This window comes from Zalophus californianus, chromosome X (assembly GCF_009762305.2).
Source record: "Zalophus californianus isolate mZalCal1 chromosome X, mZalCal1.pri.v2, whole genome shotgun sequence".
NCBI classification, from domain to species: Eukaryota; Metazoa; Chordata; class Mammalia; order Carnivora; family Otariidae; genus Zalophus; species Zalophus californianus.
Window position 1 is genome coordinate 103,362,504 of NC_045612.1, and position 25,903 is coordinate 103,388,406.

The window sequence follows — 25,903 nt, forward strand, 5'->3', positions numbered from 1 at the left end:
TTTTTAGAGCCTAGTAAGTGTTCATTAAGTCTTATACCTGCCATTCAAGCCCAGAATAGTTCAATAGAAGGAAGGGCAAGAGAACAAGCTTAAAATCACCAAGATCTAGATTTTCATCTAAATTCTTGGTCCTTGTTTCATCCAGAAAATTATTGAACCATTCTGAGCTTCAATTTCCTTATTCGTGAAATGGGAATAACACTATCTACTGTGTGAATGTTACCATGAGGCGTAAATAAAATAATGAAATAACTATGTGTGGTAGATATTCTCGTCTCAGCAATATAAATGTAAATGAATGCTCCACCTGCCCTACCCAAATCCCCTATTAACACTGCTTTCTGGTCTTCTAGGTCAGCAGTTTTCAAAGTACAGTCCCCAAGACCCTTCCAGGGAGACCAGGAGGTCGAAACCATTTTTTTATAATAACGCTAAGAGGCTATCTGTGCTTTTCACTGTATTGACATTTGCACTGAATGTGCAATAGCAATAAAAAGAATTCTGGCTCCTTAGCACAAATCGAGGCAGGGGCACCCTGCTCTCTATCAGTAGTCATTTTATTCTTCCCCACCACACGATGACAGTAAAAAAAAAAAAAAAAGTTGTTGAATTCAAGAATGTCCTTGATGAAGCTGCACAAAAGATTAATTTTATTAAGTCTTGATGCTTGAGTAGATTTTAAAAAATTACCTGGAATGAAACATGAAGCACACATAAAGCACCTTTTCTGCGTACTGAAGGAGAATTGATGCCTTCAGGATAAGTCCGTGAGTTGCAAGCTGAACTAGCAGCTTTTCTCATGAAACACCATTTTTACGTGAAAGAACAATGGACAAACTATGGCTATTCAGACTTGGAATTTTGGCAGACATTTTCTGGAAAATGAATAGAGTCTGTCACTTCGAGGAAAACAACTGATCATATATGTTGCCTATGATAAAAATTCAAGTTTTCAAATGGAAATTAAAATTTTAGAAAAGTTGATCCACCATTATCATCTAGCCAGCTTCTCAACACTTAAGGTCTTTCTGTTGAGACTGTGATATTAATGTGATTTTTTGATATTATACAATATGAAATGTGCCAGCATTAGGAAGAACCGCAAAACTCAGTAGTTTTTCAAATGACCAATGCATATTACAAAATCATGCCTGAGTAAAAGATACATTCCAAGTATAAGATACACTAATGGATTTTAATGGAACAGGGCATGAAAAGTTCATTGATACAGTTTCAAACTTCACATAAAAAACCTGTACAAAGTTAGCCCTTAATGAATTATGGTGTGTGTTAAAGAAGGATCTCCACCATTATCTGAAAAGCCTATTAAAATACTCTTTCCTTTTTCAACTGCTTATTTCCAAGAGGCTGGATTTCCTTCATATACTTCAATTTGAAGTCTTTAAACAAAACAACATAGTTGGATTAAATCCAGAATCTAGCTGTCCTCTATAAGCCAACATTAAGGAGATGGACAAAAATAGAAAATGACTCTACTCCTCTCAATGGTTTTGGAAAATAAATTTTTCTTTAAAATCATTTTATATTACTACTTAATGAGTCTATTATGATTTTTCATAATTGTCGTTCTTAAATGAGTACATACTAAGAATTTTCCTTAGTTTTAATTTCTATTGCGAGAAATATCAATATAATCCACCTAAACGAAAGCTCTTTGGTATCCTCACTCCTTTTTAGGTGTACAAAGGAATCCCGACACCAAAACATTTGACAACTACTGCTTTGGACTATCACTTCTGAGCACTGGAATAGCTGTACACTAGAATCACCTGTGAAACTTTTCAGATACACCAGTGCCTGGCCCCACCCCTAGATAAATTAAATCAGAAAATAGTTTAAACCTATTGCCCTAGTGTTTTCCCAACTTGTCCAGACATAAAATTCATCTGAGACTGGTGTTAAATGCAGCAGTCCCAGGTCCCTTTCTAAATTTCATGAACCCTATCTCTGGGAGAAGTGACTGGGAAATATGCCTGTTTTATAAGAACCTCAGTTGACGTTTTTTTTTTTTTTTTTTAGATTTATTTATTTGAGAGAAAGAGCGCGCACAAGCAGGATGACAGGTGGAGGGAGGGAGGGAGATTCTCAAGCAGACACCCTGCTGAGCATGGAGCCCTATGCAGACTCCCATCTCCAGACCCTGAGATCGTAACCTGAGCCCAAATCAAGAGTCAGATGCTTAACCGACTGAGCCACCCAGGCGCCCCATCTCAGGTGACTTTTAAAATGAGACAACTTTGGAAAACACCCCACTGTTCTCTTCCCACCCTCCTCATTCTTGATGGCAGGCTAGCTAAGGCTTAAGTTGTTAAGGAAGGCATTACTTGCCTAAGTTCAACCTGCCAAGTTTGGAGTGCACACCTTAAAACTTCCCCTGGGAAATTACCTTCTAATGTGAGGTGTTGCATGCAAAAATGACTTTAGAATGTAAAAGTACAAAGACAGAGTAGTTAATTATTTGACAAGGTACTATTCTTGTATGGAGGGACTTTTCTCCCAGGTCACTCAAGTTTCACACAGTTCTGTGGGAAGTACTTCCTAATTTGGGTTAGGTGAGTGAATTCCGCACACAGCGCTGACGCCTCAGCTCTAGTGTGTGGAGGGGGGACTGGCAAGAACCAGTTTTTCTTGACTTGATTGTCTTGTACCTGGGATAAAAGCTTTGTCAATACAACAATGTCATTTCCTCATGAATTTTAAGGAGGCAAACATATCGAGAGAGGGGTTCAAATGGATTACCTTGGAGCGCAGACTGGAGAGTGGTTTATGGGAATTACTGTGGAGAAGTGAAACTTGCCTCAAGAGAACACGCCCTCAAATTCCTACTTTTTATCTTTGGGTAAAACAGGAAGAAGGCACTGCCAGTACTGAATAGTAATTTCCTGTCTGCGCCACCAGAGTTCATTCTTTTTCCTGGTCACAGAGACATAGAAATCACTCCACTCTGAGTGAGCGGAGGTAGAAATTGAACCTTGGTAGTTTTCCTGTGCTAAATGACTAATGCCTGGCTCTCATAATAAATGTTCAGTAACAGTAGTGATCACCTGTCTAGAGCTCAATGCCAAAAAGATACAAAAATATTAATAATTCTATACAGAACATTTAACTTGTGTTCAACAAAGCTCATACCGCATATTGGCAAAAACCCCTAAGAAAAACTTAGTACTGCCAGAAAAGATAACCATAAGGCCGAAAACAGTATTTCCCTCTGGGGAGTGGAAATGAAGGGGCTAGGGGAGGAGACTTTTTTTTATAGCTCTCTACCATACGTTATTTTAACCATGAGTAGCTATAGACTTTTTTTAAATGACACATTGACATTTTGAATTACATAATCATACAAGTGGAGCCCTTGAAGGAACCTTGGAGACTCCTTTCTCCCCCTCAACCCCAACCCTCTGCAAAGGTCCAACTTCCTCTTCACTATTATCTACAATTGGCCTTGGTTGGAATGCTGACAATTCTCCTCCATCAAGGCATACCCATACTGTCTTTTGAATATGGGTTGGCCCTGTGATTTCCTTTGATCAATGGGATCTTAGCAACTGTGCCACGGGCAGAAGCTTAAAAACCACTGGTTCACTGGGGCCTCCACTTTGGTGCCCTTCTCATTGTGCAGCTTGTTGATGATGAGAGACAAAAGCCCATTCGTACTCGGTGCCCTAACCAACCACTAGACATGTTGGCAAGGCCACCTGGGGCTGCCATCTGATTCTCCTACTGACCAGACACTTCAACAACCCCAGCTGAGATCAGCTGAGCCTCGCCCAGACCCGAAGAAGCCTCGGACAGAACTGGGAACTAAATCAATGGTGGTTGTTTTAAGTCTCAAAATTTTGGCATGGTTTGTTATGCAGCAATTGGTAACTGATACAGTCTTCAAATGATGAGTTCTCTGCTCTAATCACATAGGTCCATTCAATCTCCACCTCAAACCACTGTTCATACACTCTTGTTCATACCCTTTCCCTAAATGTGCTATCTTCAGTTTTTATCCAAGACCCATCTCTCTTCTTTGAAGATATTCTCAATTCCTCTACTTCTCCATGACCAAGAGCTTTCTTTTCTAAACTCTTGAAATATGCTTTCTGTTAAGTGTGCTAGTGCTAGATTTTGATTTCTATTGGCAATATTTCCATAGTTTAATACAAGGGAGATTAATGAGAGTTAATCCAAAGTAATTCTATAAAAATATGTTGAGTAATCTTTTCCCTTTCCAATTTTATTATTAAACTCAATATTCTATATTTCCGTGATCCTTGCACACTTAAAAAACTGTTATCTTTTTATGTGTATGCCCAGTTTCTGCCATTATATTGTTTTTTTTCTGCCTTTGCATTGTTGACTTCCCAAGGGTAGAAATGCTTCCCTCTTTCTCCCGAAGTGCTCTGTACAAGACTTTTTATGTAACCTACACACAATAGCGCTCTGGCTTTGGAGTCAGAAAAGCCTGAGTCCAAATCCCTGGCACCTATTAGCTGGGTGACCTTGGCAAAAGAATTTCTCTGAAAGCCAACCTTTGCTTATTTAAAAAATATTTACTTGACAGTTATTTTGAGGATTAAAAGACAATTTAAACTTTCTAGTTAGTATTGCACACATAATGGTCACGCTACAAGTAAAAACTTTGGCTAGAAATATAAGCCTCATGTTAAGGTGCCTTAAAACCTGGCAACACAAAGCGTGGTCGGCTGCTCATGAACAGCATGGTCATGCCCTGCGAGACTACTAGAAAGAGAGAAGGTCAGGCCCCACTCCAGACCTACTGAATGTGGATTTTGACAAGATTCCCAGGTGATTTGTATGCATGTTAAAATTTGAGAAGTACTTCCTTAAAAGACCTTAAAGTCAAGAGTCCTGTAAATTGATTTAACATGATATCTGGGCAATTAAGCACTCATATCAACTGGATTAGATGCTCATCTAATCTCATTATTTGGTGAGAATTTCTGATAATGAGCCCCCAAAAGAAAGCTTGGATCATCATCCACATCACAGTAGTTCCTCCCAGAGAGCTGATATAAAGGATTTCTTTTTTTAAAAATGTTTTATTTATTTATTCATGAGAGTCAGAGAGAGAGAGAGAGAGAGAGAGAGAGAGAGAGAGAGAGAGAGAGAAGCAGGCTTCCCGCTGAGCAGGGAGTCCCATGCGAGACTCGATCCCCGAAGGCAGATGCTTAACTATCTGAGCCACCCAGGTGCCCCTAAAGGATTTCTTTATCTAAACTTCAAAACCAATTAATTAATTTCTGCTAAATGTGAGTGCAGAGGGACTTATAGTTTTAAAACTTATCTTGAAAGTTTTTTTGTTTTTTGGTTTTTGGTGGGTTTTTTTTGGTAGCCTCAAACATCTTTCTTTTCATCTCTGGGAGTTAGAGAACAAGGGAAAGACTTAAAGAGAAATTACTTTGTTGTTGTAAATGGTACCTGTAAATAGAAGTTGCTTAAACAAAGCTAGCTCTTAAATCCATAATCCGACATAGGCATTACTTCAAATTTTACCCTACAGGGACAAGAACCAAAGGAGGGTTGGCTGTGGCAAGTAGGAGACAGAGATGGAAAATTTTCACCCCAGAAGGCTCTCCACAAAGGGAGGAAATCTGGAGACTTCAGGGCTCAACAGCACTGTTTTCACTTCCCTGTTGCTTGTGAAATGATATTATTTGGACTGAAGTTCTAGTGTCTCCTCCATAGGCCTCACGTGCTCCTGGCTGCCTTTATAAACATGAGTCAGTACAATGGCATGATAAAAATAGAATCAAGGGGTGTGTGTGGGGGGGCTAAGAACACGCATGCCAAAGAGAATGTCAATTTTTAAACATCTGGAACTTTCTCTGGGGTGCTAGAAATTTCTACTTAATTTCAGTTGTGTAGTCCCCCTTGCTTCAGCTCTCTGCTCTTATTGCACAGTCTGGTGGGATCGGAGCTCACAAAGACGAGGCAGGTTTAACTTTTCTAGGCCGGCGTCTAAGAGCTGTTCAGTCGGCTCTCATGAACGAACCTATGAACTTCAAACTGCTTGGGGACAGAAGCTCAAATTTTCATTAGAAGCCTGGGTGTAGGGAGTTATTTAAACTGTTTGGAACCTTTGCCCTCGAGAGCCACTGTCTCAGTCAGGCTGGGAGAGAAAATGCATTTGGATTTGAAGTTTTACTATGCTCATTCTCTGTTTATCGTTCACATCATCCTAAAATGCAGAGACAAGGGTGCTCAAGAGAATGGAATCCTTAACTTCTCTCAAAACCCAATTTTTACCTATTGGTTTAACATATCTTTCCTTTTCTTCTAATTCAGTCCCTCAGGGAGGCACAAGTAGGAAGGGAAACTAACAGATTCAACTTTCTCCTTTCTTTTCTTTGATAGAAGTTGGAAAGGCGGACAAAAGGAAGGATAATGAGATACACTTGGGGTGAGGATTAAAACTGATGCATAAAAACTGAAATTCTCCACAGATTTGGCTAAGTCTTTGGCCTCTTGGTCTTAATAGAAATAAATGATTAAGAGGCTAAAGCAGAGTTCATGCAAATACTCATTTGTATGAGCTGCAAAGAAAAGGTCAACAAACATCAGTAAAATGGAAATTCTCAGTTGCTCAACTAAGGGACAGAACAAGTTTCTCTCTTTAAGACCAATTTATGGTAGAGGAAGTGAAGCATTATCTCGACTTGAGGAGGAAGTGTCCCTGTGTCCCAAGACCTGAACATTAGATGGGGCAGAGAGGTAAGACGTGAATAGAGGAAAATATTAGAACTAGGGAAGAGGGGCACAGTTGTGTAAAAATGGGTAAAAAGCAGCAAGGATTTGTAGCCAAACTATCGAATATTTCTGGGGTCACTTACTTCAGAGTAAATGAGAGGGATTTGAGTTTTGGTGTTAGCAACTTTTGGCTAGATTGTTAAGGCAGAGAACGTCAAATAATAGCAAAGACTAACAATTAGAAAGCGGGAGCCGAAATAGTTCATGGGGTTGCTAATTCCTTAAGCATTCAGGTACTTGTCTTGCTACCTTTCATTAATGCCAATTACTGGGTAATGGCCAACGAGGATGAGTTATTCTCTATTCTACACACGGACTTAAAATGAAACCTATGGGATGAAATTCAATTTGCCCTTTTAATTTATATCACATTTTAATTCTGAGTCATTTTTCAACTGAAAGAATTCCGAAATGCTTAAACTTTACAAATGCAATAATCATATTATTTGATGCCAAAATGAAAATCTCTCTGAAGTGGAAAATGGGAGTTATTCAAGAGCAAACAGTACACATTACAATCAATTATATCCTAAATAACAAAATCTCTAGTGCACAACAAGCCACTACAACTTCATAGGAATTCAGAATGTTGTACTTAATAAAGCAATTGTAATCTGTCATCCCGTCCTCAAGATAAGCAGTATTGCCCCAGAGCTTATGTTATGGATTTCTTTGGTAAATTTGGTATAAATTAGACTTACTGAAGTATAAACCAAGAATTTTTAAATGTCATATTCATTTTACTCCATTGAATATGTAACATGTTCCGAAACTCTAACATGTTCATGTTAATTTTTAGGGAATATCAATTAAGATTAATCTTCTGTGGAGGGAATGCATGAAAACTTTCTATATAAAACTCTAATTGTGTCTGCAGGAAAGAGTGATTCTAACAATGACTAAGATAAACTGTGAGAATGAATATGGGAAAACAGGATTGTTTTTAAAGATGCTACAAGTTATACATGGCTATGAAAAAAGCTTATTCTTCCACCATTATGTACTGTCATGTGGACACAAGGGCTTCTGTTTTGTTGGCTTTTCCTAGAGGCACAGCTCAAATTGGGTTATAAACTACTCTGGTCTATTGAGTCGAGTTGGCAGGCACTGGTGATTAATCCTTTGTAGAGATTAGGGATAAAAGTGGAATTAGAGTGAATTTCAAAGCACTTGAGTAATGCTATCAGGATAAGTACAGATGTAAATTTTGGGGCCAAAGATTAAAGATTTGGCCTCATTTACATGAAGCAGTCAGATATCCACAATTGAGAATCTGGAGATGACAGGAGAGACACCTCGAGGACTGGAGATACATATTCACAGACGATCCAGAGAAGATAATGGCAGGTGTGCCAAGTGCTGAGTTCACCAAGAGAAGATACCAGGGGACGGAGGGAGGTGGGGAGAAGCAAGAATTTCAGTTCTAGGAAATGGAAGGTTGATAGGAAACCAATGAAAGTTCTTAGAAAGGAGAAAGTGGGGAGGTAGGAGAATGAGGAGCAGTGCGCAATGACACAAAATCCACCGGGTGGTGGTAGGGAAACCTTCCTAAAGGAGGGGTTCTACCGATAAAGACCTGGACTCATACATTCTTACTGGAACATTCTATACATTGAAAGACTGTGTAGCTGTTAAAAAAGGATGTCAATCTACACATATGGACATTGAAAAATTCATACATAAAAGGTAAGGGACAAAATCGCCTATGTAGTATCCAATCACTGGTATATAAAAAAGATGTATGTAATCTTCAGAATGATACACAAGAAAGTGACAATCTTAAGTGCCTCTGGGGAGGGCATCTGAGAGCTGAAGATCAGATGGAAAGAGAGCTTGAATTTTCACTGTATACCTTTTGGTACCATTTACACGTTTGCCACATATACGAACCTTTAAAAACAAACCATTAAAAAAGAAAAGTGATTTGTCAACAGGGCGAAAGTCTATAGAAACGTCACAGAGGATACAGACTGAGATAAAGGTCATTAGATTTGTTTAAGGGGCCTTGGTAACTTTGAGAAAGTAGGTTCAGGTCAGTCATTTGATACTGAGAGAGAACACTGTATTGTACGTGGCTGGAGAACATAATTCAGGAAAACAAAGAATTTGTCTTGGAAGTGTTGAAGTTTCAGGGATTAAGCTTGTGAACTGATCAGGTGTGTGTACTTGCATAGATACACATACATACACATATCCACCTTTCTCTGGTTATGGGAAAGGCAATGATAGATTTTACCGGTAACTGGCAATTGGCAAGTATGATGTGACACAAAGACCAACAGTTGAGGAAATTGAGAGCGTGGAGGAAACCTATTGAGGACTAGGGGTGAGCTAAGTACGGATGAAAACATAATGGAAAGAGCTTGGAGGAACTTTCGACACCAGGAGAGGTAATTGAATAACAGGAAAAAATATCCTGTTAGAGGCACAGAAATTAAGGCTGTAACTCTTTACCTACCATCCAGCAGAAATGACAGAAAATCGTATTCTAAGATTTTAGTTACACAAGATATAATTCTGCTTTATTACAGCCAGGAAAGAGAAAGTAGTCTAAAGCCAATTTCATAAGCTCAGGTCTTATCAAATGAGAAATGGTAAGGCAACCTGACAGGGTGCCAACTTTAAATTTTTTTTTTTTTTAAGTAGGCTCTACACCCAACGTGGGGCTTGAAACTCATGACCCCAAGATCAGGAGTTATATGCTCTACCGGCTGAGCCAGCCTGGCGCCCCAACAGAATGCTAACTTTTTGATGACAGAAAATATTTCCTGCAAAGAATGATTTCCATAAAATGCTTGACTTGAGACAAAAATCAATAGTCTGATACAAATTCCGCATATTGTATTTGAAACAATAAACATGAGTTAATGCAACCTAGAGCAGATAGAATCCCCCGAAATGGTTATTGCATGGTACTGCCGGGTGAGCTCTCTGGGAACCCATCGGAAAGTGTTTCTGGAGGTAGGTGTGACCCATTCTAGAATATCCTCAGTATATCTGCTTGTGGTTGAACCTATACTCAAATAAAACAATAAACAAATAAAACAATATTTGGCCCTTAAGTTACGACAAACTCTTGCTCACAACTAAGTTCTTAATGGTCAGATTCAACACTAATTCATATTATGGCTCACATGTGGGAACCTGCCTTTCCATCTTGGATCTAAGTAACGTCCCATGAAATAATGCAGAAAATCCCCAGAGACGCTAACATACATAAAATGCCAGTACACTTTTAAAGATAACACTTTTTAAGGCAAGTTGTAAATCAAAGGTAAACAAAACAAACCCATTAAGTGGACATATTCATAGTTTGGAAGGGGCGGTAGGTGGGGGGGATGGGCAACTGGGTGATGGGCATTAAGGAGGGTACTTGAAGTAATGAGCACTGGGTGTTAAAATTCAACTGATGAATCACTAAATTCTACCCCTGAAACTAATAATACACTATATGTTAATTAAATTGAATTTGCATAAAAATTTTTAAAAAGGCAATTGCTTTTTAGTTTCTTCGATCTCTCTACAGAAATAGTCTGTGTAAGCAAACATATATATATACACACACACACACACACACATATTCTTTTAAATATACAAATTGGAGTATATGTTCTCGCTGAACAACGTTATCTTGGGGATCTTTTCCTATGATTCGATGCAAAGCCAATCACTCTAACAACTCTACACAGCTCTACATTTATTTAGCTCCTATCCTATTTATGCATATTTTTTCCAGTTGTTTACTTACTTAATGCTGCAACAAACACCTTTTCACGTTTTTTTTGCACAGGTATAAATATGTGACAGGTGAATTTATACATATAAAATTGTTGGGTCAGAGGGTATGAATATTTAAAATTTTGGGAAAAAAAGTCAACAGATACTGGGAAATGGCCCTCTAGAAATGTCTACAATCTCATCACTAACATAGGAGAGTGCCTGTTTCTCCACAACTTTGCCCACTCAGGGTGTTACCACATTTTTTTTTTACCTTGGTTAATTAGAGAGAGAAAACAGTTTTCATTTGCATTTTTTAAATTTGTGAGTACAAATCTGAGAATACTTCTAAAAAATTATAGATCCCCGATGAAACTGAAAATTTTCTAAATGCTATCTGATGTAGGCTCCCTTTTGGTAAAGGGATCCCAGAGAATTTACTGTTAGAGGAGTAAACTTATGTTGATAGAGTTCTTATATAAAGTGTGGCAATCAACTCTTTTAACAAGAGACAGTTTCATAGATCGGTTTCATTTTGCACAAAAGGGGAAGAAACACCATTCTGTGGCTCGATGTGGGTTTGCCGGTTATTACCTCCCCCCTTCCTGGGACTTCCCACTGTTCTTGAGCACAAATCAGACTCGAGCAAACACAACTCTTTCCATGGGATCAGTTATAAGAAGAATGGCCAGGCCATGAGCAGCTTAGTTTCTTGGTCTTACCAGCGGAAGGCTTGCCAACATTTCTGAAAAAAGCCCTGGCTGGCTCATTCCTCTCTATATGGTCGACTGCTGTTTCTACCGGACCAAAGGAGCAGATTGGTTAGTGAAGGTAAGTCAAAGGAGGCAACAGGCCCTCTCAGTGCTACCCCTTCGGTCATCTCTCTTCTCACCTTTTTAGTCTGTTCTCATCAGAAGCCAGATGCAATCATAACATCTCAGATGCTTTTCTAGCGGACCAAATCAGGGGTGAGCGGGAGTTGAAGCGAGCATTCCAGAGAGCCGGACAAGAAAGGGCAATTAAGTCAAACACTCCTTTCTCTGAGCTCCCCGTGCTCACCTTTTGGGCATTTCCGGGGGATTTTTTTTGACCTAACAATTTGGACGGGTGGGATCCAGGACTAGTTGTGTAATTGATGCAGCCCTCGTGCATTAACTGCTGCACAGATTTAGCTTCCATGTTTTGGAAAAGAAGGGCTTAAAAACCTGACCACAATTTGGCAGGGACAGCACAATTCTAGAACTGAGTTACAGTGATCGAGTTTTTGAGATGAGTACCATTACAGTAAGTTCCAACCGGCTTTGACTCTCCATTATTCATTCCAAGAGCTTGAGATAAGTGTTTTCCTGTGTGGCAGGGCCGACTCAAAGCGAATGTGATCTTCCGCGCTGTTGCTTTTCAAATTGCCCCATCTGGCTGACCATGGGCAAGTCTACCTGTTGGTAGGAGAGACTGCATCCAGGTGGGCTTTTGTCTGAATTCTCTGTAGATCTGCTCAAACATCCCTTTTTTCTGTGCTTCAATGTAGACCTGACTTGGCCAGAATATTCAGACTGATATTTTTGCAACGTTTCTTCTGGAGGGCAGTGTAGTAACAGTGTGTTTTGGAGCTTGAGAAGCTTCTCGGCAGAGTGGAGAGTATTTTAATTCACATGAGAATGGTCATTTAGGGGATGCACAAAGGTAGTGCACTAATCCTGTTAGCTCACAGCACAGCTGTGTTTGAGTAGCTATTTCAAGTTACTGAAACATTCCTCATCACATACCTAATGATTACTTCAGATGTATAAGGTATTGTCCCTCTAAGCTCTTCACAAACATGACAGAATATAAATTTGCCTTCATTAACTCAACAGAGTTATTTTCCTCCCAGTTTTTGTTTTGCAAAGTTTCAAATCTATATTAAAATGGAAAGAATAGTACAATGAACACCCACATTTCCATCATGGAGGTTAATCAGCTGTAGCCTGCTGCCATATTGACTTTCTCACTATCTTGCTCTCCTCACATATGCGCACACATACACACACAAATATAGACACAGTTTCTTTGGTGACTTTAGGACACATGTCACCCCCAGATTCTTGAGCATTTATCTCCTAAGAAAAAGGGCAGTCTTTTACATAATTACAGTGCTAAGGAAATTTAACATCAATATGTTAGTATTATCTAATATATGATCCATATTTAAATTTCTCCAATTATCCACAGGTTCTTCACGATTTGATTTTCTTTGTTTAGAACGTAATCGAGTATATTGCACCGCATTTTGTTGATAGGACTACGATTAAATAAATGTTAATGGCAATGGAGGTAATTAGCAATATAATGAACAATGATTATCAATTATAACACCAAAGAAATGTAACATCTGTCAATACTATTATGATCACTTTTCTTATTTTTCTATTCCTCTCATTTTATGTCAAATTCAAGAAATTGATAAGCTTTAATTTTTTCATTTGTGAGATGTCAAGACTGAATATGAGGAAAATCCAAACTATGACAAAAATGTATTTACAAATTTTCTGCATCAAAATTTACACTTTCCATAATAAGGAAACGGACATATCCAGGTAGAGCCGTTGGAAGTTGCTGTTACCTTCGGTCTGAACTGAACAGAAAATTTACCTGCTAATGTTAATATGGAAAAGAGAGGCCTTTTGACTTATATTTTCTTAGCCATCAGATTAGACTTTCAGAAATCAAGAATCACTTCATGTTTGCTAGAAGAGATAATCCCAAACTATTTCTTTTGTAATAAGATTTGATATATTGATGAGTGATACTTCAGAGCACCCGCTGACAGATGCCACCAAAGATGAAATAAGAGGAATATAAAGCAGGGTATATGGTGAAGGGAATGCTCATTTCTAGCTCTAGAAAACATGCGCTTTCAAAGACAATAGTAAGGAAACTGCAGAAGCTTTTTTTTAGATGGGGCGATTCCTCCTAAAGAAACATTGTTTTGGGTAAAGTTCTTGCATCACTCGCTAAAAAACAAAACATGAAACATAGATTTACTTCTCATGATGAAAAAAAGTGTAATATAGATTTGGTTCCATAATAACTAGATTTTGAACAAAATAAAATTCAAGGTTTTCAGTGATAAACTTTTGGTAGTTTAGTCACAAGACCCCAAAATCGGGATCTTAATAGAAACAAAAACAAAAATGAAAACTGGAATTATGGGATGTAGGATTTAGATTAGAGGAAAAAAGTAGAAGAAGAGATGAAATGGAGTATTTTGAGGATTGGGAGGTATTAAAAAATATCTCTGATAGGTCACCTACACATAATCTTCACAAGACAGTGCTTTATTCTCGAATTTGAGGCAAGAATAAATCTGCTCATCTGATTGGCAAATTAAAAAATAAGGTTGTGTTAAAGAGTGTCAGTGGAAACAGTTAATTTCCCGTGTTGCTGGTGAGAGAATTGGCCCAAGCTCCTTGAAAGGCAGTTTGCAAGGGGTGTGAGGTAGTAATTCGCCTTCTCCAAATCTGGCCTAAGGAAATGCTCATGGACGTACGTACCGGGATGACACACAGTAAAAGAGCAAGAAAAATCTGTGTCCGCTTTGAGAAAGGATTTGCTAACCTAAGATGTGCCTGTTAAAAAAGGCAGATCTATTTAAGCGGACATGCTGACAATAGGGGGGAGCCAAACTGCACCCCAGCCAGCCGGGCCCAGGATCTCGGAAACATCAAACAGCATTTTCCTGCCTTTGTTTCCTAGGATGCCAGGAGCTGGCTCCATCCTGCCTCCTCCACGTGGCTCTGGAGGCCTCTTTGCAACCCTGTCTCAACCCAGCCCCTCAGACATATCACCCCCAATTTCCCCACTTCCCACCAATCCCCCCACTTCTTGCTTTCCTTTTGCTATTGCTAGTTACTCCTTCATTCAAAGGACTTTCCCGATGATTCATTTCACTGATTTCTTTAAGTTTCAGCTGAATTTGCTCAAAATCCATGCAATCCTGAAAAATATCTTGGGGGTAGGGACAGAATAAGCCAGACATCTCATTTTGGGGCAAGGATGCTGAAGGGATGGCCAGGGGCTCGGAACTGTGGCTTGAGGAGATGTGAAGGGTGAAACAGGGGATGGATAGGGAAAAGCCAGGCTCTCAGGACAGAAATAAAAACGCACGAAGGCCTGGGACGGGCATGAGGTGTGGAGAACAGGGAGCAGGCGGGCATGGCTGGGGTCCCGAGTCTGGCGGGGAACAGGCAGAGAGAAGGTTGGGAAGACAGACAAAGACCATGGATCACGAGGGCCTCACGTGTATGCACTTGATCCCGGAGGTCACGGGGTGCTGTTGATAGTTCAACAGTGCCTCTGTAATATTAAAGTACTCTGCGGTTTTAACATTAAGGGTGCGATGATGTCAGGCCATTGCCCGTGGGCGTGGTTACAGAAAATGTTCACATGGTAAGATTAAAAGGCCAGAGAGGGTGAATTATTTGAATACCTCAAAGACACACTGGCATTGATACAAAATTGGGACATGTGTGTAGCCCTCTGGGCCACTCCTCTGGGGTGGGCCCTGGCTGTCTTCTTGGAGCCTTTTTTTTTTCTGTACTTGCCTGTACCTTCCTTCCTTTATTCCCAAGTGCTGTTGTTAGTAAACGGACTCAGGGTGGACCCCTTTCTCCTCGAAGGATTCACTGCTTGTCATGACTGCTTGATGTTAACTGCTCTCAACATGGCAGCAGTGGGATATATTTTACCAAAAGACCACACGCTTTGGGTTCATCCATTTGGACTTGAATCTCGCATCCAGCACTTAGCTGCTTTGTGTCCTTGGGAAAGTCATGGGTCCAATCTCAACCTTGGCTTTCTTGCTGGGAAAATGCAAATTACAGTAATAGCTAACACGCAGTGTTATTGAAAAATGAGGCAGAATGCATGGCAAGCACCCGACACAACTACGATTATTATTATTATGCTCTATCCCACTACTGCAACTGCTTTCTGACTTAGGTCAAGGGTAGGCAAACCGTGGCTCATGAATCAAATTGGCCCTTTGCCTGGTTTTCTAAATGAAGTTGTGTTGGAGAACAGCCACCTCCATTTGTTTACATATGGTCTACGGCTGCTTTCCTGCTGTGAGGCAGACTAGCAGGGGCAGAGACGTAAAATACTAAATATTTGGTCCCTTATAAAAAAAAAAAATTGCTGATCCCTAACTTAGGTTTTTCCAAATGTTCCCTGTTAGAGAGTTGTTAATCCATGCTTATTTTGTTTGGGTATAAATGAAAAGTATTTCTACGTACAGAGTATAACAAGAGTTTTTGGAGAAACGATGTAAATGCTAGCGAAGAAGGAAGAATTTGTATTGCCACTTCTTCTGAAATCCAAGTCAATGATTTAACAAGTTTCTGTACTTTAGCACAGACTTCTAAGATGTGAATTTGCACCTAAGGTTAATTTTGGTATTCCCCTGTCTGGTAATGATTAATGTAGACTAAATTTGCCTGGAACATCTCATCTGCAAATGTCCTTGGATGTCTTTTCCTTCACACTTAGTTATGGGCAGTTCTAATTGCCTATATATATATATACACACACCTACCTACCTATATATCTTTTCTGGGATGAGAAACAAAAATTCAAGTGATAAACTATCTTGGAACAATTAAAATAATCCATTGGCTTACATTTCAGGGTCTCAGATGAAATTTACTCTAATGCATGTCTTAATATTTGTTTGAATTATACATTTTACATTATCTGTGAAGAGATTAAGGTCATAAGAATTTCACAAATAATCACTGAAATTTTTTAAAATGCTAACAATTAAAATCGACCCAAATAACATTATTTCTCTATTTTTAAATTTTAGGATGTCAGGATATGCAGCATTCTTTTCACTCTAATGGTACATTAAGGGGTTTTATGAATATTAAATGGGTTAATACATGTATAATTTTTGTTTATAAATTTCACCCAATATTCCTCTGCATAGCTTTAGAGCAAGCTTTCAAAAGCTGCGTTAGCATGCTCTCTGCTGCACTCTGCTGCTAATTTTCAGAAACTGCTTTCAATTCTGAGTAACGCCCGCTTAACAGTCTTTATGCTTACAAACACACACAGTATTAAAGTCTGAGGGGACTCAACCAATGATTTCATCCTACAGTCTTCATTTCCAGCTCAGAAGTTGAGTCTCTAAGGAGTTAAGCGACATGTGAGTGTGGGCTCCGTTTCCTGACTGCCTGTGTTTGAATGTCTGCTGGCTTTGGACATGTTACTTAATTTTGACTTCTACGTAATGAGCAGAGTAATAGTACCTCCATCTTAGAGTCTTTGTGGGGAATCCAGTGATCTAGTACGTAAAAAGCACTTAGGATAGGATGGGGGTTGTAGCTAGCACTGATGTGAGCTATTTTATTGACTTGTCATTAACAAGACTAAAATTCTGGTCTCCTGATGACTGGTTCAAGAATTTTTTTTTTTTTTTTTTTTTTTTTTTGCCTTAGTCCGACTATATGATGAAACTTTACCTTTGAATGTAGATTTTAAAAACATGAGTTGCCCAGTATATCTGAAGTTCTTGTTTTTACAAAGCTATTGAAACTACCGCTCTGGCTGTGGCTCATTCCTCCTTGGACTATGCAAGGCTGGCTTCCCCTAGAAATTACTACAAGCTCCTCTAGCTCTCAGTATAAATTCCTGCTGCACACACCTAGAAGATGATTTCACTGTGGACTGTAAGTAGCCTCTCTAGTGGTCTCCCTGCCCGAATCTCCAATGCACAATTAGACACCTGCCCCCAGAAAGTTAATCTTGCATGAGACTCAAGAGAACTCAACTAAACCCGTTAGCTCCCTTTCCAGCCCCTTCTCCAGATCTCCCCATTTCAGTCAGTGCTGGTACCATTTCCCCAGCAGGTCCAGACTCAGTTATTTTTGGCTCCTCTCTCTCCTTCATTTCCATGTCCATGAGTCTTGGTCTCTCCAGTTCATTCCTTCTCTTCCTCTTCTGCTACCTCGCTCCCAGGTTCCTGTCCCAATCCCCTCCGCTGGGGATGGATCCAGCCACCTCCTCACTTGGGTCCTTAACTCCAATCTCACCTTGCTGAAGTCGGTCTTGTACTTTACTGAGAGATGGCATCACGTCCTGTATCAGCTTGGTTCCCTTCCAGAGCTTTGTATGGCCTGCAGGGTACACTGGATGTCCTCAGCCTCACATGACCCAACTTACTTCCCCGAATGCTCCTCCCTCCGAGCAACCTTTTCCTTTAGCCATGAGCCTATCTCTTCCTAGAAATTAGGATATATTTTCTGCTTTTCCATCACCGGACTTACCACTTTCTGCTTTAGTGGCCTGCCTTGGGCCCCACACATCAGAACGGTAGGGTTCTCGTTCCACCAGAATCAAGTTACCACCAAAGCTCTCGGCTGATGACAAATAGTGCAAATGGCCCATTAGTCCAAGCCAAATCCTAGACCCTCTTCCATCATTTTTTTTGAAGGAGTGGAGATGATCTCAGAGTGCTCATAAACATTATTCACATAAAATGAGAGAAGACTCCATTAGGGCCGATTATTTGGTGTGAAAAGCAGCAGGACACACAGTGGGAGATTTGGGATAGGGCTAAATGGCAACAAGGGCTAATAAAGAAGGATTGTGAAATTTTAGTAAAAGCCTTAGGTGACCATGACTTTGAGAAATAACACTTGTATCCCACCCAGACTGGTGTCTGTTACTGATGACAGGAGAATGACAACACAAGTCTTTTTACTTCTGTTGACTTCCTCTCTCTACAAGAATTCTTCCTTTTCCTCATGCCTGTTCAAATCCTTCCTGTTCTTTAGGGCTAAATAAAAGTTTACTTTTTACACAGTGATTTTTTGGTCTCTTCTTCACCCTTAGAATATGTTCTATCTTTGGGGCACCTTGGTGGCTCAGTTGGTTAAGCACCTGACTCTTGATTTCATTTCAGGTCATGATCTCAGGGTCGTGAGAGCCCCAGGTCCAGCTCTGCACTGGGCATGGAGCCTGCTTAAGATTCTCTCTCTCTCGCTGCTCCTCTCTCTCCTCCCCTCCCTACGCTTCCCCACCCTGTTTGCACGCTCTTTCTCTCTCTCTCTCTCTCAAGAAAAAAAAATGTGTTATATCTTTAACCACAAATTCAGCTGTATAGGACGGGCCAGCCTTTTTTTTTTTTTTTTTTTCTCCCTCTTAGTTACTTTAAAAATAGTTCTGGTTTTTATTTTATTTATTTTTAAAGATTTTATTTATTTATTTGAGAGAGAGAGAGAATGAGAGAGAGAGAGCACGAGAGAGAAGAGGGTCAGAGGGAGAAGTAGACTCCCCGCCGAGCAGGGAGCCCGATGTGGGACTCGATCCCGGGACTCCAGGATCATGACCTGAGCCGAAGGCAGTCGCTTAACCAACTGAGCCACCCAGGCGCCCCTATAGTTTTTATTTTAATTAAAAATTGAATCTAAGTTCTACATGAACGTAATTTGGGTCAAATGATCTTAAAAGGTTTGTTAGGCAAAACAGCAGTCCCTGCCCCTCTTTTTCAAAAAGCAACTATTTTTATCTCCTTTTTATTAATTATTTAGTATTTGCCTCCAACTTTTATATTTTTCACTTTGGGACCTTATTTATTGCCTTGTCACCAACCAGATAATGATTTAATTTTTTTATTCCCCTCCCCAGGCTTCTACCAAGAACATACACCAAGCATATGCTAAGTCAGTGTTCCTTTGTCTACACTGGCTGGCCACCCAGTCTGGACACAGAGGCAAATGCCCATGACAATTTTTATTGCTATTACATTACTCTATGTGATAAAGTACTATCCTTGTCTCCTGACTTTGTCACCCTGTGACTATACCTCAAATTTGGTTAGATTAATTTTCACCGTTTTATATAGTGTTGTGACTATTGAAAACTATGTCCAATTGGGGAGGGTATGTGCTGTGGTGAGCACTGTGAATTGCATAAGACTGATGAACCACAGACCTATACCCCTGAAATAATACATTATGTGTTAATTAAAAAAAAATAGAAAACTATGTCCAACTCGACCATGTAGTAAACCACACTTTTTCTTTTCTGCACAACTTTTTCTAAATTATGAGCTGGAGTTTAGAATTGCCTAGATCTGTGGAGCGTGATACGGTAGCCAAATGCAGCAATTTAAATGAAAGGAAACTGTCTGTCACTCTAGCTACGTTTCACGCCCTCCCAAGTCCTACGTGGCTCTCGGCTATCATATTGGACAGCACAGATATTTCACATTTCCATCACCAGAGAAATCCGTATTATATGGCACTTTCATCACCTCAGAGACAACCTAAGAAACCACACTATTAAAACAAAAATAGCTTTAAAAAATTTCCTTGAACCACTCACACAGGGATTCTAGACTTCCCCAAATAGTAATGGAAAAAAAAATTAAAAGGAAGTGTCATATAATCTTGGTTTCAAAATAGCTAAAGACAAAGTGTCTCAGATTAGGGTCCCATAGATCATCACCAAATAGCTCAAAGTTTATGCCCTTGGTTCACTAGCTTTTGGTAATCCCTCTCCAACACTCCTTGAAAGGAGTACAGAGATGAATTAATCAGACGTTACCCTAGAATTATTGCGATGACAGTGAATGACAGTGATCATCTGGTAGACTTTAAATTGCAATTATAATCGCCTGTCTTGATGATTTTAAAGTTTTAGGTTATCACCTTCACTATCTTCTAAGCCTGTGCTGTCCAATAGAGTGCCATGTGGTGTTTTAAATTAATTTAAATAAAATTAAAATTCCATTGCATTAGCTACATTTCAAGGGCCTGCTAACCACATGTGGCTACCACTTAACATTTTGGACAGCACAGAGAGAGATCATTGCATCATTTCAGAAAGTTCTGTTGGACAGCACTGGTTGAAATTTTTCATTTGCTTCGCTTTTCCTAATTCACCCCCAAGTCCATAGTCAATTACATAAATCTTACTTCACAGTGCTCAGACTTCTGAAGTGGTCTTCAATGTCATCTTCATCTCCAGAAGCCTTCTGATCTGTTCCAACCAGCCAAGTTGCCTTTTGAGCCTCTAATACTTACTCCTTTCTATAGAGCCCATCTTCCATGGACTTCCTGAGAAAGGTGCCTGGGAGACGAGCTATTTGAGACTTGTGACTTAAAAAATATCTCTATTTTATCCTCATACTTGATTGATGATTTGGTCATTAAATTCCAGGTTGAATATAAATTTCATTCAAAAATTTTTAAACATCATTACATAATCTTCTTGCTTCTCATGTTGCTTTGGAGAAGTCTAAACATTCTCGTTCTCATATTTTTTTCTCTCTGAAAATGTATGTTTTCTTTGTCCCAAGCGCTCTTTTTACAGTAACAAGAGGGGACGTATAAGAAAAAAAAGTGGGCATTTACCCAGTATTCTGGAAACATGTCCTTCAGTTCTGGGAAATACTGTTTAAATTTCTCCCCTATATTCTCTGTCTTCTTTCTGAGCCTTCTATTGCTCAGATAATGAATCTCCTGGACTGGTTTTCTAATTTTATCTTTACTATTTTTCATCCTGTGTTTTTGTTCTACTTTCAAAATGGGATTTTGCCTCAACTTTACTTTTCAGTCTTTCCACTGAGCTTTAAAATTCACTAACATTTTTAATTTCTAAGGACTTGAAAATGGTTTTTTTTATAGTATCTTAGTTTTAACTGAAGTTTCATCAACTCTGTCCCCTTGAGAATATTGACAGTAGCTCATGTCCCCCCCCCCCCCCCAACCCGAATTGGCTCTTGGAGTTTTCCATGGTTCTTATTAAAAGTCAGTTTTCTCATCTCCAAAGACATTAACCCTTGGTCTCCCACTTTCCAGCTTCTGAAATGTTACTGCACTTGTCTCTTCTGTTCTCACTTTTCTCGTGAATATTAACGTTTCAAATTGATCAGGATTTCTTCAGTCACTTCACGGCTCCTTATTCCTTGAGCGCTCCCTTCAATTCCAGCTTGCTCACACAGAGCTATAGGGTCAGTTGTGCATATGGCGGGGGGACGGGTTTGGTGGTCAACGTGTCATCATACTGGCATCCATGGAAACTTATTCACCCGGTCCCTGGGAAATAGTCTATAGATACGTCTGCAATCTTCCCACCCCCAACCCAGGTCTTCTCCAGGTTTGGAGGCTCTGGGTGTGTGAGCTGACTTGATGAGGCTGATGAGGCAGCCTCAGGCCTGTCCACCTAAGCAATCCATGTGGCTGGCTCTCCTTCTCCCACACCAGGCTGAGCAGGAGAGCATTTCCTTCGACTTCCTGCTCCCTCGGATTTTATGTGGGGGGTAGGGCACAGACCCCTCTTCTTGGCTTCTCAAACCTAGCTGGAGTCCTAGCACTTCCATCCACGGGGACTTCTATCCAGGAGTCTCTTGTTGATGTGTAAATACTATGCCCTAGATCCTTTAGGGCTCTGGATTATCAAGTTTAAAAGCTCAAGTTACGTTTTCTCAAAAGCCCTTTTTCTAAAACGGAATTCTGCCAAGAGTTCTAGAAGCCCATTTAGGAACTCAGAAGTAAAGAGTCTCATTTTTGCTCTGGTTTTTCGGATGGTATTCTGAGACCTTGAAGGCTGAAGCCCCTAGCTGCAGCCTAAGTGGGGCGGCGCAGGCGAGTCGTGACCTCTCCCTGTTAGACCTGTATGATAACGTCCTTTGCTCTGTCAACGATCTGCTTTTCACGAATGTAAGAGCGGTCTTTTCATATTGATGTACAGTTTGAGGGAAGAACTACACTTAGAAAGTTTTCTCAGGAAACATTTTCATTATCCTAAGGGTGTTCGGCATACAAGAATCACCTCACAGATTTTTTGAAAACCTTTAATTTTGTGTCTTTATGGTATGTAACCCTGAGTAGAAAATAGTAATTAATTGATAAATTTACTGCATCTAACTCCAAATGGCTCTAAAAGAGAAAATCAACACTGAAAAATTACTCTTATACAATTAAAACAATTGTACTATTTTTTTGTTTATATTACCTTTATACAATTAAAAATTCACTTGCGAAGTAACTGAATTTAGATGCTGAACTGTAAAAATTGGACCCTTCTATTTAGATAAAATTACTTCCTAATTTTTTTCTTTTTTTGAACACTGGGTTTTTTTTTTTTTTAAGGTGTTATTTGTGAGAGAGAGAGACAGAGAGAGGGAGTGAGCACAAGCAGGGGGAACGGCAGGCAGAGGCAGAGGGAGAAGCAGACTTCCCTGCTGGAGCCGGGAGCCCGACGCGGGGCTCCATCCCAGGACCCCGGGATCATAACCTAAGCCAAAGGCAGATGCTTAACTGACTGAGCCACCCAGGCTCTCCTCATTTGACTATTCAATTTCCGGCTCAAGTTAATAGATGTGTTTGAAAAGCCTGGCCCTCAAAGCCAAAGAGGAACAGTTATCTTTTGTGTTGTCTGGTGCCCCAGTGCCAGGAATGCCACACTGTTCCTTTTTTAGAAAATGCAGATGCCCGTTTCCAGCCTGTTCTAGCCCCTCCAGATTCCACGGACACCCGCTGAGGGGGAGGAGGGGAGGCCAGTGGTGCCAAAGCCCCAGATCAGGAAAGCTCCCTACTGGCTAGGGCAGAGGGAAAGCCATCTGCTGGGCACAGACATTTCTAGGACGTCGTACAGTGAGAAGTGGGCCGGACAGAGCCGAGAAAGCCCCCCCCGCCCCCCGCCCGGCTGCAGAGGAAGGGAGGCTCCGTGGGCCTTCGTGGTGGGTTGGTAGTGAATTCTTTATCCTCCCTGCCATTTTTGATTATTTAATTCAAGCTCTTCACAACAATCTTTTGAGTCCCTTCAAAATGCAAACACTTGTGCCAGTCCCCAGGGATAAATGCAACGATGAGTAAGACACTGTTCTTACGGTCAGCAGAATTTGCCGTAAGTTTCTGGGTTTTTTTTCCCCCCATAACCCACTAGTTAGTTACCCAATTTCCAGCTTCTCAGTCATTCCCCATTTTCTCTGGGACAGAGAGCAAACACTGCTGCCTGACATCCAAGGCCCTCCAAGACCCAATTCACGTCTTTTCCAGCCCCTTCTACTTATGTTCGACATCTTGGTACATGGTGAACAGGCCAAGCCACCATATTCTCTTTTAACTCTGTGTGGCTGAAACTCCCACTCAGTCGTCTTCTCAGTTTAGCTGAAATGTCACCATCCCTAGGACACATCCTGTGACTTCTCTGCGTTTGCCCCAGGCTGTTAGGGGCTCTTCTGTGCTTCCTTAGTGTCCATCACTTTTCGAATCTTCAGTGATGTAATTATTGGAATTGTCTGCACCCAATTTTTCTCCCATAGTAGAACCTTCTTGCAAGACACAACTATGTTCTCTTTTTATCTCTACCATAGGCCATAGTCCTGGTACACAGCAGGCACATCATTATTAATGGTTTGGTAGATGAATGAAATCACCTTCTTTGTTGTCCTCTATTGTTTAAAAAAATTAAATGAGGGAGAGGGAGAGAGAAAAGAGCGTAGGTCAGAGGGAGAAGCAGGCTTCCTGCTGAGCAGGGAGCCCGACACGGGGCTCGATCCCAGGACCCTGGGACCATGACCTGAGCCAAAGGCAGAGGCTGAACCACCTGAGCCACCCGGGTGCATCCCTTTATTTTGGCTATCATCAACTGCTCATTTTTACAATTCCAATCTTCATTTCTCCCATTGTTACTTATCAACTCTCTTTCCAGAATGCTGTCAGAAGGGTATCTCAGTGGACTTGCCTACCAGAAGGACATCCACTGGAGCTGTTCATCTTATAATGAGCCGGTGGCTGAGGAGAAGGAAGAAGAGACAGAATCTGTTACTCATCCCTACTGCTCGGTGGATGAAACCCAAGTCCGAAGTCTGTATGTGAGCTGCAAATCCTCAGACAAATTTATTTCTTCAGTGCGTTCAAGAGAGAGCCAACACAGTAGAAATCCGAGAGCCACAATGCTGCAGATGAACCCCAATCCTGTGTTTGAAAGTCCCAACGTGGCTGCGGTCGAAATATGTAGAGACTCCAGCCGAGAGACCTACTTGGTCCCACCTTCCTGCCAAAGTATTTGCAAGAATTACAATGACTTGCATATTGCAGGGGACCAGGTGATGGCTATTAATTCAGTGACAACAGATTTCCCCCCTCAGAGCAGTTTTGAATACGGCCCTTTGCTGAAATCATCTGAGATTCCTTTGCCCATGGAGGATTCCATTTCCCCTCAACCCAGCTACTTTCCCCAAAAACCTATCCAGCGGTATTCATCCTACTGGAGAATAACGAGCATCAAAGAGAAAAGCAGCCTGCAAATGCAGAAGCCTATGTCTAACGCAGTGCTGAATGAATACCTGGAGCAGAAGGTGGCCGAGTTATATAAGCAGTACATTATGGACACCGAGTTTCACGACAGTTCTCCCACCCAGATCCTGGCATCTGAACTCATCATGACAAGTGTGGATCAAATTAGTCTCCAAGTGTCTAGAGAGAAGAATCTGGAGACCTCCAAAGCCAAGGACATAGTCATTAACTGTCTATTACAGCTGGTATCAAGTGAGATCAGCACACCTAGTCTCCGTATTTCTCAGTATAGCAACATCAATCCATAGAGAGGATGCCTCTCAACTACTCCAAGCTAGAGCAACATTTTCTTCATTGATTCCGAGAATGTGCAGGAGTTGGGTGTGAAGCGGAGTCCAAAGCTAGAGAAGTAAAGGTTGGATGGAGGTCAGGTGTAAATTCAGAGGAAATCTTAACTATTACATGCGATGAAGGCGTGTGGAAAGAGGAGCCATAAAGACTAATTTCAAAGCTTATTTGAAGCCACGAAGCAAAAATAAAACCGACCCAAAAAGAAAAGGTATGACTTAAAGGACTATAGAAGTTTAAAAAGAAGCCAAGCCAAACAAGAACATCCACCATGGGAAAACAAAAGGCCAAAGGTTTCAGGGTCAAGAGTTAATGTTTGTTAAGCAAATAAATTCCTCCAAATTGTTTCTTCTTGAGAAGAACGGACTGTAGAGGGTGCTATGTTTGGCTAGAAAGACCGGTTTCCAACAGTTGGGAAATTCTCTATTTCTTTTCTCTATTCTTTATCAGATCATTTAAAATCTATATATTCTTTATAAGCATTCAAAGAGTAGCAAATTGCAATTGTGGTTTTTTTTTTAATGATTACTTAGCTATGGCCACTCTAACCTTCTAGTTCTGTTTACTAGTGAAGTTTTCTAAATGAAAAATATCACACCGTGAATTTTTCTTTTTAAGATCTTGTTTTTAAGTCCTCTCTCCACCCAACTTGGGGCTTGAACTTACAACCCTGAGACCAAGAGTTGCATGCTCTACCGACTGAGCCAGCCAGGTACCCCTCACATCGTGAATATTAAAATAATTCCTTTTATTTTGCTATATATGATTTTCTT

The 25,903-nt window shown here is 40.4% G+C and overlaps 1 protein-coding gene across 2 annotated transcripts; it reads left to right on the top strand.

The window, feature by feature from the left end:
- The first annotated feature begins 11,076 nt into the window (after positions 1 to 11,076).
- On the top strand, positions 11,077 to 25,365 carry TASL (TLR adaptor interacting with endolysosomal SLC15A4). Of its 2 annotated transcripts, XM_027609685.2 has the most exons (3): positions 11,077 to 11,325; positions 11,852 to 11,956; positions 24,196 to 25,365. In XM_027609685.2, the coding sequence occupies exon 3, from the start codon at positions 24,197 to 24,199 to the stop codon at positions 25,088 to 25,090; it is 894 nt and encodes a 297-aa protein (XP_027465486.1). In that variant the 5' UTR covers positions 11,077 to 11,325; positions 11,852 to 11,956; position 24,196; the 3' UTR covers positions 25,091 to 25,365. The 2 variants fall into 2 exon arrangements, with proteins under 2 accessions (XP_027465486.1, XP_027465484.1); XM_027609683.2 differs by lacking the exon at positions 11,852 to 11,956 and having other exon boundaries at positions 11,082 to 11,325.
- Positions 25,366 to 25,903: the final 538 nt, after the last annotated feature.

Bases quoted from the DNA above. Each gene is read 5' to 3' on its own strand.
- TASL (XM_027609685.2), top strand. From the start codon at position 24,197: ATGCTGTCAGAAGGGTATCTCAGTGGACTTGCCTACCAGAAGGACATC.